General features: G+C 42.2%; 1 protein-coding gene across 2 annotated transcripts in view; it reads left to right on the top strand.

Annotated features, from left to right (window-relative positions):
- STK32A (serine/threonine kinase 32A) overlaps positions 1 to 16,905 on the top strand; it is an 81,321-nt gene extending 64,416 nt beyond the window's left edge. For both annotated transcript variants that reach the window (XM_032208624.1, XM_032208623.1), the window contains exons 8-13: positions 254 to 351; positions 8,586 to 8,702; positions 9,321 to 9,446; positions 13,411 to 13,539; positions 14,738 to 14,802; positions 16,113 to 16,905. In XM_032208624.1, the coding sequence (XP_032064515.1) occupies positions 254 to 351; positions 8,586 to 8,702; positions 9,321 to 9,446; positions 13,411 to 13,539; positions 14,738 to 14,802; positions 16,113 to 16,206 (629 nt within the window). In that variant the 3' untranslated portion in view covers positions 16,207 to 16,905. The remainder of the gene's footprint in view (positions 1 to 253; positions 352 to 8,585; positions 8,703 to 9,320; positions 9,447 to 13,410; positions 13,540 to 14,737; positions 14,803 to 16,112) is intronic.
- Positions 16,906 to 17,054: the final 149 nt, after the last annotated feature.

Raw genomic sequence — 17,054 nt, 5'->3', positions numbered from 1 at the left:
GGAGCAGGGAGAAGAAAGAGGGAAAGCGGACTTCTCCTTTCCTCGTGCCGGCCACTCCATTGCCTGTTTTTCCATTGCAGTGCAGTGTCCAGGATCCACTTTGATAGCGAGGGATGGGTAATTTAACGACTGGTTCGCCTGAACCGCAGTGAACTGTCTAAATACCACTACTGATTAGACTATAGAAAGAAAATCACTCATCTTGTGGAATATTCCATCCTAAGGCAAATCTTAAATTTCTCTTTTTTTGCAGCACCTGAGATGTTCACTGCTACAAAAACTTCAGGTTATTCCTATGCTGTTGATTGGTGGTCATTAGGAATTACAGCCTATGAACTCCTCAGAGGCCGGGTATGGTACAGTTAACGTATATGTATTATTGGACCATTCATTTATTTATCTCTCTACTAATGATTTCACCATGTTTAGACTATTCAGAAACAATTATCATATTTTTCAGAGTATAAGATGTATCGGAGTATAAGACGCACCAAGGTTTTGAAGAGGCAAATTTTAAAAAAAGTAGGTAGGTAGGTAGAGGGATAGAGAGAAAGAGAGAGATAGAGAGAAAGAGTTTTTTTTTAGAGTTTTATTAGAATTTGTAGGCCGCCCTTTTCCCTGAGGGGACTCAGGGCGGCTCACATAAAACTGGGAAGGGGGGAATACAAACATCAAGAAAGAAACATATAATAAAATGGTAGGCAACATACATTCATCATTCGGGAGGGGTAACTATCCTTATCCCCAGGCCTGACGGGCGAGCCAGTTCTTCAAGGCTATGCGGAAGGCTTGGACGGTGGAGAGGGTACGAATCTCCACAGGGAGCTCGTTCCAAAGGGCCGGGGCTACTGCTGAGAAGGCCCTCCTCCTTGTGGTTGCCAGCCGACACTGGCTGGCCGATGGGATACGGAGGAGGCCTAGTCTATGGGATCTTATTGGTCGCAGGGATGTAATTGGCAGAAGGCGGTCTCTCAAGTATCCAGATCCACTGCCATGTAGGGCTTTATGGGTGATTAATAGCACCTTGAAGCGCATCCGGAGATCGACAGGCAGCCAGCGCAGCTCGCGGAGGATAGGTGTTATGCGGGTGAATTGAGGTGCACCCGCAATCACTCGCGCGGCTGCGTTCTGCACTAGCTGAAGTCGCCGGATGCTCTTCAAGGGCAGCCCCATGTAGAGCACATTGCAGTATTCCAGCCTAGAGATCACAAGGGCCCGAGTGACTGTTGTGAGAGCCTCCCGATTCAGGTAGGGTCGCAACTGGCGCACCAGGCGAACCTGGGCGAATGCCCCCCTGGTCACAGCCGTTAGGTGGTGGTCAAATGACAGCTGTGGATCCAGGAGGACTCCCAAGTTGCGAACCCTCTCTGAGGGGTGTAAAATTTGACCCCCCAGCCTGAGTGATGGAATATTAGTCAAATCTTTGGGAGGAAAACACAACAGCCACTCGGTCTTTTCTGGGTTGAGCACAAGCTTGTTAACCCTCATCCAGTCCATAACGGCCTCAAGACCCCGGCTCATCACATCTACCGCTTCATTGAGTTGGCACGGGGAGGACAGATACAATTGAGTATCGTCCGCATATTGATGGTATCTAATCCCGTGCCTGCGGATGATCTCTCCCAGCGGTTTCATGTAGATGTTGAATAGTAGGGGGGATAAGACCGAACCCTGAGGCACCCCATAATTTAGGGGCCTAGGGGACGATCTCTGCCCCCCCACTAACACCGACTGCGACCTGTCCGAGAGGTAGGAGGAGAACCACCGTAGCACGGTGCCTCCCACTCCCACCTCCCGCAGTCGTCGCAGAAGGATACCATGGTCGATGGTATCGAAAGCCGCTGAGAGGTCAAGGAGGACCAGGATGGAGGAATGTCCTTCATCTCTGGCTCTCCAGAGATCATCAATCAATGCGACCAAAGCGGTTTCTGTGCTGTAGCCGGGTCTGAAGCCTGACTGGAAGGGGTCTAGGTAGTTTGCTTCCTCCAAGGACCGTTGGAGCTGGAAGGCCACCACCTTCTCAACAACCTTCCCCAAGAAGGGAAGGTTGGAGACAGGGCGATAGCTATTAAGAACAGCTGGATCCAAAGATGGTTTCTTCAGGAGGGGTCTCACCACCGCCGCTTTCAGTGCGGCGGGGAAGTTCCCCTCCTGAAGGGAGGCGGTCACGACCGCCTGGATCCAGCCTCGTGTCACCTCACTGCAGTTCGTAACCAGCCATGAGGGACACGGATCTAGGACACAGGTGGAGGTACTTACAGCTCTCATGGCCTTGTCCACATCCCCGGGGGTAACGTCCTGAAACTCAACCCAGAGCTGTTCTACTTGGTCCCCTTGTGCCTCGGCTGGAACTGCGGGGGTGGAGTCCAAGTCCGACCGAAACCGAGCAATTTTGTCCGCTAGGAATTGGGCATACTCTTCAGCTCTGCCCTGCAAGGGTTCCCCCGCCTCCCTTTTGTTCAATAGGGAGCGGGTTATCCTAAACAGGGCGGCTGGACGGGACTCAGCGGATGCAACCAGGGTGGCTATGTGGGATCTTTTTGCTGCCCTAAGTGCTCTGGTGTATTCCCTGGTGCAGGTGGTTACCATTGCTCGGTTCGATTCGGACTTATCGGACCTCCAACGGTGCTCTAGGCATCTCCTCCGGCGCTTCATCTCCCGGAGTTCCTCGGTAAACCAAGGGGGTCTCCGGGATCCGCTGCCTCGGAGGAGCCGCAGTGGCGCAATCCGGTCGAGGGCCTCCGACGCTGCCGAGTGCCACGCAGCAGCCAGAGTCTCCACCGGACTGTGGGCGAGAGTGTCAGGAATAACCCCAAGCTCTGTCTGGAACCTTGACGGCTCCATAAGGCGCCTGGGGCGGAACCATCTGGTCGGTTCCTCCTCCCTACAGTGGGGGTTTGGCCTCCGGAAGTCGAGCCTCAGTAGGCAGTGGTCTGACCACGACAGGGGTATGATGTCGCTCCCCCTCAGACCAAGATCACAAATCCACTGCTCCGAGAGAAATACAAGGTCAAGCATGTGTCCCGCTGAATGGGTTGGGCCTCGAATTACTTGGGTCAAGCCCATGGCTGTCATGGAGGCCATGAACTCCTGCGCCCCATCAGAGTTTTCACCGAGCGACGGCAAATTGAAGTCCCCCAGGACCATCAACCTAGGGAACTCAATTGCCAGCTCGGCTACCGACTCGAGGAGCGAGGGGAGGGCTGCTGCAACGCTGTTGGGAGGCAGGTACGTTAGCAGCAGACCCACTTGACCCTTGAGGTCCAACTTTAACAGCAAAGACTCACACCCGACAATCTCCGGAGCAGGGACCCTACGAGGAACTAACGACTCCCGGATAACGGCGGCCACACCCCCACCCCTTCCCTGGGCTCTCGGCTGATGCAGCACCTGAAATCCTTCTGGGCACAGCTCTACAAGGGGGACTCCTCCCTCTGGGCCCAGCCAGGTTTCAGTAATACATGCCAGGTCTGCCCTCTCGTCTAAAATTAAGTCCCGGACGAGAGGAGCTTTATGAACAACAGACCTGGCATTTAGCGACAACAGCCTGAGACCAGGGTCCTGACTACTTACGCCATCTGGTCTTGGAGTGGGACTCCTAGGGCCGGAAGGAGGGATCTCTGCAATGTAGCGAACCCTCCTTCCCCGGTAATGGCCTGCCCTAAAGTCCCCGCCGTATCTGCCCCTCCCTGTTACGACCGCAATACCCCGACCCTCTCCCGTGTCTCTGGCCCCCTCAACCCCCATGGCCCCCGCAACTCCCGGCAAGAACTCCCGAAAGAGAGAGAAAGAGAGAGAAATAAAGTAGGAGGAAAGGGGGAGAGAGAGAGAGTAGTTAGGTAGGTAGGTAGAGGGAGGGAGACAGAGAGAAATAGAAAGAGATAGAGAGAGAAATACAGTACATAGGTAGGGGGAGAGAGAGAGTAGATAGGTTGGTAGGTAGAAGAATAGAGAGAGAGAGAAATAGAGAGAGAGAGAAATACAGTAGATAGGTAGGGAGAGTAGGTAGGTACGTAGGTAAATAGAGGAGGAGACAGAGAGAGAAATACAGTAGATAGGTAGGGAGAGAGAGAGAGGGCAGGTTGGTAGGTAGGTAGACATAGGGATAGAGAGAGAGAAATACAGTAGATAGGTAGGAGGAGAGAGAGAGTAAGTAGGTAGGTAGGTAGGTAAGTAGATGTTTCCAGGTGTATTTATCCATGTGCTGGAGAAGGAAATCGCTGACAATCTGCAGCACCTAAGACTTTGTTTCTGCTGGCACAGCACTTGATCAATGTAATTCTTATCAATCAGTTAAAGAGCTTTCCAAAAGGGAAAAAAAGTTTTTGCACTTTGCAAACCTCCCCAAAATGGCCTGTTTTTTTTTAAAAAGAGGCATGAATAGCCTTGGGGGGGTGGGCTTGCAGAGTGATGGGGGGGGGGGCAAAAATGAGCAACAAACACCCCTTTTTTTGCAAAAAGGGGCACATTTTTTTGTCAAAAAAATTGCATGAATAGCCTTATGGAGGTTTATAGAGTGCTACTAGCAGCTGGAGGGGGGGAGGGCAGAAACAGCACTTTTTTGGCTCATTTTTGCCCTCCTCAGCTCCCAGGAGCCACGGCCATTTTGGTGAAAGGGGAAAGACTTTGGGAGGCAAAAAATGTTGTATTAGATGTATAAGATGCACCCAGATTTTCAGCCTCTTTTTTTGAGGAAAAAAGGTCCATCTTATACTCCGAAAAATACAGTACTTTCCCGATCTACATTCACTGTATACAGGTAGTCCTTGACTTACAACCACAATTGAACCCAATATTTCTATTGCTGAGTTTTGCCCTATTTTACAATATTTCTTGCCACTCGTTACATAAATCACTGAAGTTGTTAACAAAGTGGCTGTTAAGTGAATCCTGAATGACTTTATCAGAACGTCGCAAAAGGAGATAACATGGCCCCAGAACACTGCATCCGTCTTAAACATGAGTCAGTTGCCAAGCATCTGAATTTTGATCATGTGACCTGGGGGGGGGATGATGCCACAACAGTTGTACGTGTGGAAAACGGTCAGAAGTCACTTTTTTCAGTGCTGTTGTAACTTACAATGGTCACTAAATGAAATATTGTAAGTTGAGGACTACCTGTAGTAGGGTCATCAAAATTCTAGGCAGTGTTTCTCAACCTTGGCAACTTGAAGATGTCCGGACTTCAACTCCCAGAATTCCCCAGCCAGCATTCGCTACCTGTAGTAGGGTCATCAAAATTCTAGGCAGTGTTTCTCAACCTTGGCAACTTGAAGATGTCTGGACTTCAACTCCCAGAATTCAGGACTACCTGTAGTAGGGTCATCAAAATTCTAGGCAGTGTTTCTCAACCTTGGCAACTTGAAGATGTCCGGACTTCAACTCCCAGAATTCCCCAGCCAGCATTCGCTGGCTGGGGAATTCTGGGAGTTGAAGTCCAGACATCTTCAAGTTGTCAAGGTTGAGAAACACTGTTCTAGAGAGAAGCTGTTCTGCTTAAAGAGATTAATTTACTGATAAATGTCAATGTGTGCTGTAAAGTTTATCATAAAACTATCACCAATTCAAAAGCTATAAAGTAAAAAATGGAACTATACTTCAAAAGACCTTTCATAATTATGGATCAAGGATGCAGTCTGAAGAAGTTGGACTGCTGTGTGTGAATTAGTAACCCAACACTTTTCATGCTGCAGCATGCCTTATTAGTTCGTTGGCTCATATTTTCAAACTGTGCAGCAGATAGTATAGAAGACAGTAGGCATTTTATGAAACATATGAATCAAGTAGGACATTTATTATAGTGTAAATATGCAAGTTCTTATTTATTCCGTTCTTTATCTTAGTGATAGTATGGTATCACATAACTTCCTATTCAAGGGTGTTTGTGCCATTAAATATATATATAGCTAGGCATATACATACAATCCCATTTGAAGCCGTCTAGGGATAGTGGTAGGATGATTTTCTTGGAGATGAATATGTGGGACAATTCCAAGTTAGTAACATGTTGCTGGCCTGATTATTGGTGGTCGTTCAAATTTCTAAAGCACAACACATTTGTTTTCTTTTGTTTTATAGTAATGCTTGTTTAAAGGGAGTATTAATCTGTTAATGCCAGTTACATCTTATGCAGAGGAGAAAAAAATGATTTATTTTATAATTACTTCTTAAATAGTTGTTTTGACTTTCAAAATGAAACTGAATTATTATGATTCAATCCAAAGGTTATATTGTTAAAAAAAAAGCTGTAAAAGCAAATGGTTTTCTCGAATACATGGTGCCTTACAGTGGTGTATTAACCAATAAGCAGATTAAGCACGTGCTTAGGGCACTAGGTCCAAAGGGGGCACCACAAAATTGAGAAAGAAATAAATAAAAAAACAATGAAGATTTCTACAGTATATACAAAGGAGGGGGGCACCAAGATTTGTCAGTGCTTAAGGCATCAGTGAGCCATAATCTGCCACTGGTGCCTTATATTTTCAGTATTCTTTGCTATTGCTCTGTGTACACACAAAGCGAATTACACCAAAGTTAAGCATTACTGAATGTGTGCCTGGATTAATGGTTTTCAAATCTTCCTGTTTCTGTCTTCTCCCCGGTCTATCTGACCTATTTTTCTTAATAGAATTCTACATTTATCAGGATGTTCTCTGTAGCACATAACTAATATTAAATAGATTCTGGATATAAAGTTGTTATCTGAAAAAGTTGTTATCTATTGGTTATTGTAAGAAAAATGCTATTGAAAAGCTTGCATATTCAGGGGCACAAATTCCAATGTATCAGGGGTGGGTTCCGACAGGCATGACTGCTGGTTCCCTCGTGTGCCGGATTTGCACACACATGCTTGATGCGCACTGTGTGTGCATGCGCAATGCAATTAAAATTGTTCTGCACATGCGCAAAACTGAAAAACAAGATAGTGCTACTTTCATCGCCTGGGGAACCGGTTCGGGGGCATGGCATGCCTGGCCGCTGCCGGTTCCAGCAACCCAGGCCGCCAAACCACAACTGGTAGGAACCCACCACTGCAACATTAGTTAGTTAATAGTTAATAGTTTATTGATCTTGTATGCCGCCCACTCCCGAAGGACTCCGGGCGGCTTACAATAAACAAGGGAACACCTTAAAATATGCAACATCCACAGTTACCGTGGGGCTGGATAATTCACAAGCCCCCCGGCCTGCTGGAGCAGCCAGGACTTGGTGGCTTTGCGGAAGGCCGGGAGGGTAGTAAGGGTCCGGATCTCCACGGGGAGGTCGTTCCAAAGGGCTGGAGCTGCAACAGAGAAGGCTCTCCCCCGGGGAGTCGCCAGCCGACATTGGCTGGCAGATGGAATCCGGAGGAGACCTTACCTGTGAGATCTAATCGGTCTATGGGAGGTAATCGGCAGGAGGCGGTCTCTCAGGTACGCAGGTCCGATGCCATGTAGGGCTTTATAGGTGATTGTCAGATGATTGAAGTGAGAAGCTGTGCCTTGAACTGCTCCATAAAGAGACTATGCCAAACTGCATCCTGGAAATGTAAGGAATGGAAGTTGCTAATGATTCCGAAATAATAACGTATCGATTTTTCCCTACGTGCCTATGACACATTTTCTTTCATCCTCGCTTGTCGTTCTGCTGTACTGGTGGTAGCAGACAGCAAATCGAGACTAGAATTTGACAGAGTTGCTCTTTACAAAAGCTCAGGGGTGGCTAAAGGTTTTGCTTGTAATTTCTGATTTAGGCACAGGCAAACATGCCAGGTGAGTTTGCATCTCCCAGTATTGCAGTCTATTCTGCAATTTTGCACAAATTCTAATGGCTGGCACCATTTGCGCTGCTCTTTAGTACAACGCAAAACAGGTTGGAAATGCTCTTTCACTGTTAAATTCCCCCCCCCCAAAGTTGAATGGATTAGCCCCACTATTGCAGGCATGCTGGGAAAATATACTCCTTAATTTAGTTGATTACATTTATGTCCTGAAGATTTATTACAAAACATTTTGAGAGCATGTTTAAAACTGTGTCATTTTGATTCTGTTTTGTCTTATTTCAAAAGAGAATATATTTCAGTTCAGAAATAAAATACGAATTTTAAGTATTTCTAGGAATGTTGAAAGACGTCACACCTTTGTTTTCTCCTGTGTGATTCAGCGTGACTCTGCAGGCCCTAGTATGAACTAGGCCATGGAGGACACACACCTACACAAGGCACTATATTACAACAACACCTCCCACTAACATGATTTTCCTTGAACTCAATTTGCATTGAGTGAAACACCAATTGCACAACCCTTGATGTCTTCCTGTTGTTTACATGTTGCTTTTTAAGTGTAACTTTTCTGTTGTCTTCCTTTACTGTGTTGATCTGTTCCAAAAATTAGCCAGTGTCACAATGCCTTAACTAAGAACATTAGTGGACTCTGAGGAAGGAGGAGAGAGAGTGAAGTCTCTTGGAGAAGTTGTCAGCCCATTACAATCTAGTGATACTTTTTTTCCTCTAAAAAACTTCTCTAACCTAAAAGAGAGAATTCATTAATCTGTTCTTGTTGGATGGCGAACTGTTTCAGTGTCCTTGCCTTCTTCTCTTCTTGCAGAGACCATACCACATTCGCTCTAGTAATTCTGCCAATGAAATTTTGCATGTGTACAAGACGGCCACCATCATGTATCCTGCTGCTTGGTCACAGGATATGATCGCATTGATTAAAAAGGTGAGTGAGCTTTAAAGATCAGATGTTGGTTAAGATGCTAAGCCTTCCAAGCCTTTTGATTCATTCCACCAGGAGTAGAACATTACTGGAGATTCAGGACTGCTGCTAAATATGGAAGATATGAGACATCCTACATCTCCCCCCCCCCCCCAAAATGCATTTTAACACCTAGTGTGATGTTATTTTACAACATCAAACAGTTCCATTCACCCACTGCACTTGATTGGCTCTGATTCTAGGATCCTAAAATGCAGGATCATAGGAAACTGTTTTACCTTACAATTGCATTGGATATTTCTTACTTGATCCTTAGTTTCAGTTAGTTTATTTAGATAAATATTTCTGCTGAAACAACAATACTGGATGTTGTAATTTTTTAAAGAATTTAGAAGTGCTGGATAGGAGCTTAGAATTTGAGGAAAAGTCAGAGCAGGATATTCACAACAACTTAGGGGCTGCATGGAAATTTTTGAACTGTAAACATTCATGGGCTGGAGGTTCCCTATTATGTCTGAGATAGATAAAGAGGCATGTATCGTCCTTTTCTGTATTCAGTCTGCAATTGTGTTCTATTCTATTTTGATATACTTAATAAACTGCTTTAATTCTAACCTCTAGTTAGTGGAAATAAATTCAGAGGAAAGATTTTATCAACTGAGTCATCTCCAGGAGTATCCATACATGGCTGATATCAACTGGGATGCTGTTTTACAGAAGACAGTATTGCCTGGATTTCTTCCTAATGTAAGAATTTTAATTTGAATGTTTTCTTAATTTAGAAACTAGAGTTATAATGATGGTGACACTATGGCATGCTTCTTAATGTATAAAGCAATAAACTATCACCATGCAGATTTCATACACCAACAAAGTCTGAAGAGAAACATAAACTTCTTAAAACCCAAAATCAATAGTTTAATTATTAAGATAAATTAAGTGGCACAGCAATTCATTCATTAATTCATTCATTAATTCATTCATGTATTTATAACATTTCTAGGGCTGCCCAAAATTCAGCAACAAGTAGCTCTCCCTCCCCAAAGCAACACAATACATTAAAAGCCAACTAAAACAATAAAATGGCAACCAGATTAAAATATATAGCAATTGGGACTCGAGGCCTGCATGGGCCAGTCATATATTGAGGGGGGGGGCGCGCGCACGGGACACTTTTTTTAAAAAAAAATCAGGAGTTGCCATTCAGAAGACATGTTCTTGAGGTCCCATTAGGTGGCTGTGTCTTTTTTTTTTTTTTAAATATATTTTTTATTCATTTTCACATTCAATTTTACAATCACTTATATACTGGATATTTGCTATAAAAAAAGAAATAAAATAAAATAAAAAATAAAAAGAAAACACGATTCATCATCATTCAGCATAAGACAAAACCCCACCTGACACTTCCAACCTCCATACACCCCATCTTCCCCCTCCAACTTTCCTTTCCTCCCTCTAACACTCCCCTTTCCTACTTCCCTTTCCCCTCAAACCTTCCTTCTTACACCCTCCTTACATTCCCCTCTCACTCCCTCCTTGCTCCTCCCTCTTCTTTCCTTCTACCTCTCCCCTTGGTGTATTCCTTTATTCAACTCTTATTTATTAATATTGAACTATAAAGATAGAAAATAGGAAACAAAATATGATAAAAGAGAAAGAAAAAAAAACCAAGGAAAAAAATATAAAGAAAGAAAAAAAAAGAAAAGACAACCGTATACAAGTGCATTCTTCTTCTTATTGAAACTATATTACCACCCACCCACCCACCCCCCATAGGTCCCCCTCCCTAGTCCCCCCCGACTTCCCAGGGCCCACACCTGGCATTGTCCTCTGTCAAACCCCTTCTAAAGTATCTTGTGATTCTATGAATTAAAAATAAAAGTAATATAAGAAAAAAATTGATACAAAAAAAATTACAAATTATAAAAAGGAAAAGAAAAGAAAAAAAAGGAAAAAAGAAAAAACTCTTTGTATTAAGCTCAGCCCCCCATCTTTATTAATGTTTAAGCAGTATAAATCATTCTATATATATTTTATTCTCGTCTCTTGCTTCTTTGTTATTTACCCGAACTTCCTGTAGACTCCCCAGTTCATCTTCCTTAACCTTATATTCAAATAAAAATTTATGCAAATTTATGCAGACATCAGTTTTCGATCTAGCTCAAAATGATCTCACCAAACTTTCCTTTCTAGTAGGATTTAAACAGCGTGGATCATTCCACCTATTCAAATAATAATTTACCCAAGAATCAGTTTACATTCTGTCTCGAGAAAATCTCACCAAGCTTTCCCTTCTAATAGAGTTTAAACAACGTAGATTATTCCGCATGAATTTTACCCTCATCCCTTGCTTCTCTGATATTTACCACAACTTCCTTTAGTCACTCCAACTAATCTTTCTTAACCTTATTTTCGAATAATAATTTACACAAGAGTCAGTTTGCCTTTTAACTCAAAGTAATCTGATCAAGCTTTCGCTACCCCTCCACCTACCCCGCGTTACCCGGCTCCCTTCCTCCCAAACCAAAATTCAGTAAAATTACCATCTCCACTCTCTTCACTTTAAAGTCCTGAACAATTTAAGTTAAAGTTCAAACATATAAGTCCCGTGAAATGTGTTCAACATCCGCTCCACGTAATTCAGTCCCAATATCACACCACCAGTATCCAATTCCGCTTTTTCAACCGGAGAGAGATCGCAAACCCCCATTCAATCCACAACTTTGAGAGATATTTTGAAATGTCTAACAGGAAAACATCGTAGTTTAGAGACTGAATATCTTGCAAATTGTTGGGTCTAAACAGGATTACCGTATCTTAAATCAAACAAATATTTTGAAGACATAGCTAAATCCTTGATCTCCGCTCTTCTGCTTCTCCAGGAGGGGGAGAGCTACACCCTCCGTCTTGAAGCCATGTGGTCTGCTGCTTGCCTTCCCCTCCGCCTTGTCTTTCCTCTTTTCCGAGTGAGTCAGGAAGTCCCGCCTTCAAAGTCTTATAGTAGAAATCTTGAGCTTCCGAAACAGAATTGAGACGAAATCTTTGATTCTCAAATGTGACCGTGATGCCAGCTGGTGCTTCCCATTTATACTGAATCTGGTGTTTTCTAAGCTCTTCAGTTAGAAAAGTATAGTCTCTTCTTGCTTTTAACTTCTGGGATGGTATTTCTTTGAAGACAATCAAATCCTGCCCATCAACTCGCAACCTATTGTTGTAAAACTTTTGTATGATCGCATTTCTGGATTCTTTTGTGGAGAAATATATGATTATGTCCCTCGGGAGCTGTCGCTGTTCTGCTACCAACGAATTCTGGCGATAGATTTTCCGAATCTGCCAATCAAAATTAAATCCCGGACTTCCCACCGCATGGCTGAAGGCCTCAACAAAAGTCTGTTTCAAATTCTCTCGCTCCTTTTCACGCAATCCTCTGACTCTTATTGCAAATGCCTTCCTGTTAAAATTTATCATAACGAGCTGTTCTTGAGTATCTCTAATTTTTTGTTGTAATGTTTGCATGTTAGTAGTCAAATTAGAATTAGCCTCCTCCAAACTTTCCAATTTATTCTCCATTTCAGCGGTGTAATCTGTCAGAGCAGACACGGCTACAAACGTATTCGCCTTCATTTGGGCAATCTTAGTCTTTAAGTTATCATATAACTCCAATACAAATTCTTTAATTTCCTGTTTAAAGTCATTAAGCATTTGAAAAAAAAATCCTGTGTTAAGAAATCTCCAGTAGAGGGCGTAGGAGACAAGGGCAGCGATTTTGTAACAGATTCTTTAAGCACATTCGTAGAAAAACACTTCGGCTTTGATCTGGGAGCCATCATGAGTAAAGAGATAAACAAATAAACAGCGCTCTCGCTCCCCTCAATTTCCAAAAAGAAATTTTGTTTGTAGATTTTGGGTAGTTAATGAGGAATAGTCTCCAGGAAGGTAAAGCCGGCTAAGTACATCCCCTATCAGTCACCAACGGAGAAAAATCGCCATTTTGTAATGCGTTTAAACAAAGAAGCCTCTAGGACAAACGAGGCTGGTGTTTAAGATAGTAATAAAAGTAAAACCTCTCAGGGGTGGGACCCGCTCGTATTAATCATAACTTCAAACAATTTTGCTTTGTCCTGAGGGGGGAGTCTCCTGTCTAGGGCTGCAAAAAAGGCAGCTGAGAAGAACTGGCTGGAGATAAGGGCTCAGCTAACGCTGGATCTAATCTCCGTCCACAGACAAAAAAAAGGAAAAAGGCTGTGAACTACGAATAGACCCTAGCCACTGGGCTTCTCCCTGCCCCTTTCTTGCCAAAAAGGGGTGATATCTTTGATCTTATTTAGATATACAGACCAGATCTCTGAGAGGAGCTCCATTGAGCTCCCGTCGGCGACAGACTCCTCCCCCAGAAGTCTAGGTGGCTGTGTCTTGATGAGAGGACCTGAAGTGTGCTCTCTTTACTGCAGCCTGAAGGACTTTGTGTTTGTGGAGCTAAAGGCTTTTATAATCTGACAATTATTGATCCTAGCTGTCCAATTCAAGCTCTCCTCTATATTATATTTCAATTTTGAAATTTCAGTGAGTCCTAATAGTTTTAATTGGGGAATCGCTTTTGCTTCACTTTTATGGTGTTCAATCACACCATAGAATGTCCATGCAAATGTCTTTATTTTATTTGGGGAGGAGGGTAACAATTTCTCTCTGCATGTGCTTTCCTCCCTAGAAAGGGAAGTTAAACTGTGACCCAACCTTTGAACTTGAAGAAATGATCCTGGAGTCAAAGCCACTTCATAAAAAGAAGAAGCGCTTGGCTAAGAAGGAGAAGGAAAGCAACAAAAATGAATCCTCAGAGGTAAGGCACAGAGTTGGATGCCCGAATTACCCCAAAAATGTTTGGCTGATGTAAGGATGCCTGCATTTTAATGTCTTCCACTTTCATTAGGTATATTGATCTAAAAGACAGAAGTCTCAGATCTAAATCACATTGACTTTAATGGCAATGTCCCAAATGAGTAGGACAGCAGCCAAAATATGCAGTCTGTAACCCTCTATGCTTTATCATTCTTGGAGTTTAAATGATGAATTGGTGCTACAGTATATTTATAATACCTTTTAAAATATAAGAGCACATTTTGAAATCTTTGCAAAATTGGGGAAAGGCCCATGGATACACCAGTTTTAGATTTTTGGATTATTTTAAATTCTGTGAGCAATACCTTACATCAAGATTGTGACAGCAAAGAATAAGAATGGAATAGATTAGAATAACAGGGAAGAATAAAAATTTCTATTTATTTATTTTTTGTCAGCTTTAGGTTTGGTGAGAATAGAAAGAAAGGAAAACCAGGTAGAGAATAAGAATAAGTGTAGAGTGATTTTGGCAATTTTTTCTAGGTTTATTAGCTTTCGGCTTAAAACAATAGCAAAGTAAGGAAAACACATTTGTGAAAAAGAAAGAAACCAAGAAATAGAGCTTTCTTGTTTCAGATTTGTATCTCCTTTCTCCCCCCTTCTACACCAATACTGGATACAAACAAAGCCAGAAAAAAATAGATATCAAAAAGGAGAGAAAGAATAGAATCAGTGCCCCTAGGTTCTGACTCTAGCTACTCCCAAGAGAAACTACGGTGTCTTCATTATCACTGTTAGTCAATTACTTTCACAAGTCAAGATACATCAAGGAAGGACATTATCTTCAGTCTATTACTGAGGAAGGACATTATCCTTAGCCTACTGCTACTACTACTAGAGCCCTCTGTTCCGATAAACCAAGATCTGAAGAGATCAGAGTGGATGCTAAAAATTGGATTGTTAACTACTGAAGAAAATAACCTAGAAATAATAGTTGATCTAATTTGATGCATTTGATCCAGGTTCCTAGATGAATTTAGTTTCTGTTAAGAGAGATACACAAGAGTCAGCTAATAATTTAATGCATGAATCAATTGTTTGATGTGAAATGTCTTTCTTGATAGGTTTAGTGGCTTCTTGCATCAAATACTACAATGATGAATTCTCATTAACTGATCTTTTTTCTCTCTTAATATAAGGCCTGCCAGCTGCAGAAAAACCTGGAGTCAATACAAAGGGACTTCATGATTTTCAACAGAGAAAAGTAAGCATTGACCTGAAAATATAAACTTTAGCTTAGCACATCAATAAGATTACTTAGAACTAAGGAGATCTGATTACTATTCCTCAGATAATTAGGTAGTGATTTTGGCACAAAATCCATAGAAAAGCATTGGAAGCCTGGCATTGCTGTAGACTCTCATTTGGCTGTTGCTCAAACTATTTCACTGAGGTAGGCAACCCCACTGAATTTACATTTTGAATATATTTCTAGCAAAAATATAGAATGACTGAAATGGCTTTATTTTATTTTTTCCTGCCTTGTTTTCCTTCAAGAAAGAAATTGCATTTGCTGTAGTTAGGTAGTAGAATTTGAGCAACAACAAAGGTAGATTTGTTGTACCAAGGATACAGTAAATATTTTTCTCAATATATAGGTTTGATTTACCACCATTCATTTATTAAAGGTTACAATGGTGCTGAAAAAAATAAGGTACAACCAGTTGTCACACTTATGTCACAAAGTCCTGGAGATCACATAATCAACATTCAAATGCTTAGTAACTGGCATGTATTTACAACGGTTGCAGCATCCTAGGGTTATATAATCACCATTTATGACCTTCCCAGGAGAACTTCTGATAAGCAGAGTCAATGGGAGAAGTCCAATTTGCTTGATGTGATTTGCTTAACAACCAGAGTTGTAAAAATTGGGCACTACTCATTCAACACATTACTTAGTGCTCCAGGTTCTGGTCTCAATTGTGATCAAAATACGAGGGTTCCCATAATCCCATTTCTTGACTTTCTGAGACCATCCTTATAAACATAGCATAACCAGCAAGAAATCGTGTAAATTACCTACTTTCCAGCATAGCGAAATTTTCATTGCATAGTGTATGGAAGTTATAGGGTGTTATGGGCTGGATCTTTAAGTATTGATTGGTGGCTTAAGAAATTCCAACGAGACTTGTAATAAGCAATAAGTTCTTGAAATGGATGGTATATAGCCTTTATAACTGGAATCATAGCAAACCGGATAAAAGGAGAACTGATTGTATCTTGGCTGATGCGGAAGGTGAGAACAAGTTTGGTATTCTGCTTAAGATACCAGGCTAGAAAGCAGGAGACTGTGAGTTCTAGTCCTGCCTTAGGCATAAAGCCAGCCTGGGAGTACTAGGAAGAAGGCAAGGGGCAAATCATTTATGAAGTTTTGCCAAGAAACGGAAGGGACTGGTCCAGACTAACTCAAAAGGCACCCCGTGCCCCAATGCAGATGGTAAGACTTTTGAGAAGTGTTGGATTTTATTGCTATCTGATCACGGACTTTTGTTTCTTTTTTATACATTTCAGGGCACGACAAGAACATAACAAAATGCAGGAGAACTTGACGGTGACACAAACCAAAGACAACGAAGAAGATGATGACCAAAATAATAATCTTTGAGATCAATGTAGTTTTTGCTCAGGTGCTGCTACTACCAAAAAGGGCAGGCTTTTTACTTTAGCTCATGGAGCTTAGCAGATAAAATTGCACACTGCTTTCAAGACAAGGCAGATACCTTGCTAAGGAACCTTGAGGCTAGATGCTGAGTCTCTCTTCCCACCATAAGGACTTGTGGCCTACAATCCTGCAGAACTACTTAAGGCACAGATTATCGTCTTTATGCCTGTTTATTTTTCTAAGCTACTTGAGCATTAACAGGAAAGAGTATGCTCTTTAAGTACTGTGTAAAAGGCACTCCAAATAGGGAAAGGTTAAGTCACTTTATAGGTATAATTTCTGTTGATAAAATGTTAAAGTTGCTGATAATTGGGTTAAATCCACTGCCTATGGGAAAACGGTCTTCGCAGGGCTGCTAAAGGGGGTAGCTTCACATTTTCTTAGAAGTTTTTTAAAAAAATAGAGCCGAATTATAACTCTGCCTTAGGTTGCAATAGACTTCAAAATGAAAATCATTTTTAAAATACTTGTAACTGATTATATACAATATATCAGACACAGAATAAGAAGAAATATTTTTGCTGTGGGGGTTTTCCACTTATTGGTACCTTTAAATAAAGTAGTTCCTAAGAATATATCCAGTATATCTTCAAATTGGAAGGTCTGTGTGTACACTATATGAATCAGGAAATGGAACAATGGACATACAAATCAAGATAATTTCACTAGGGCCATTTTATAAGTAGAATTGACTAGTAAGTGCAAGGGGTCATTCCATTTCTTGCAAGGGATGGAAGGAAATCATTAAAAATGTTTCAAGTCTGAAACTATCATAAAGAAATACTAGCTGT

This window comes from Thamnophis elegans, chromosome 2 (assembly GCF_009769535.1).
Source record: "Thamnophis elegans isolate rThaEle1 chromosome 2, rThaEle1.pri, whole genome shotgun sequence".
NCBI classification, from domain to species: domain Eukaryota; kingdom Metazoa; phylum Chordata; class Lepidosauria; order Squamata; family Colubridae; genus Thamnophis; species Thamnophis elegans.
The sequence above is the reverse complement of the archived record's forward strand: the minus strand, read 5'-3'. Positions and strand labels throughout refer to the sequence as shown.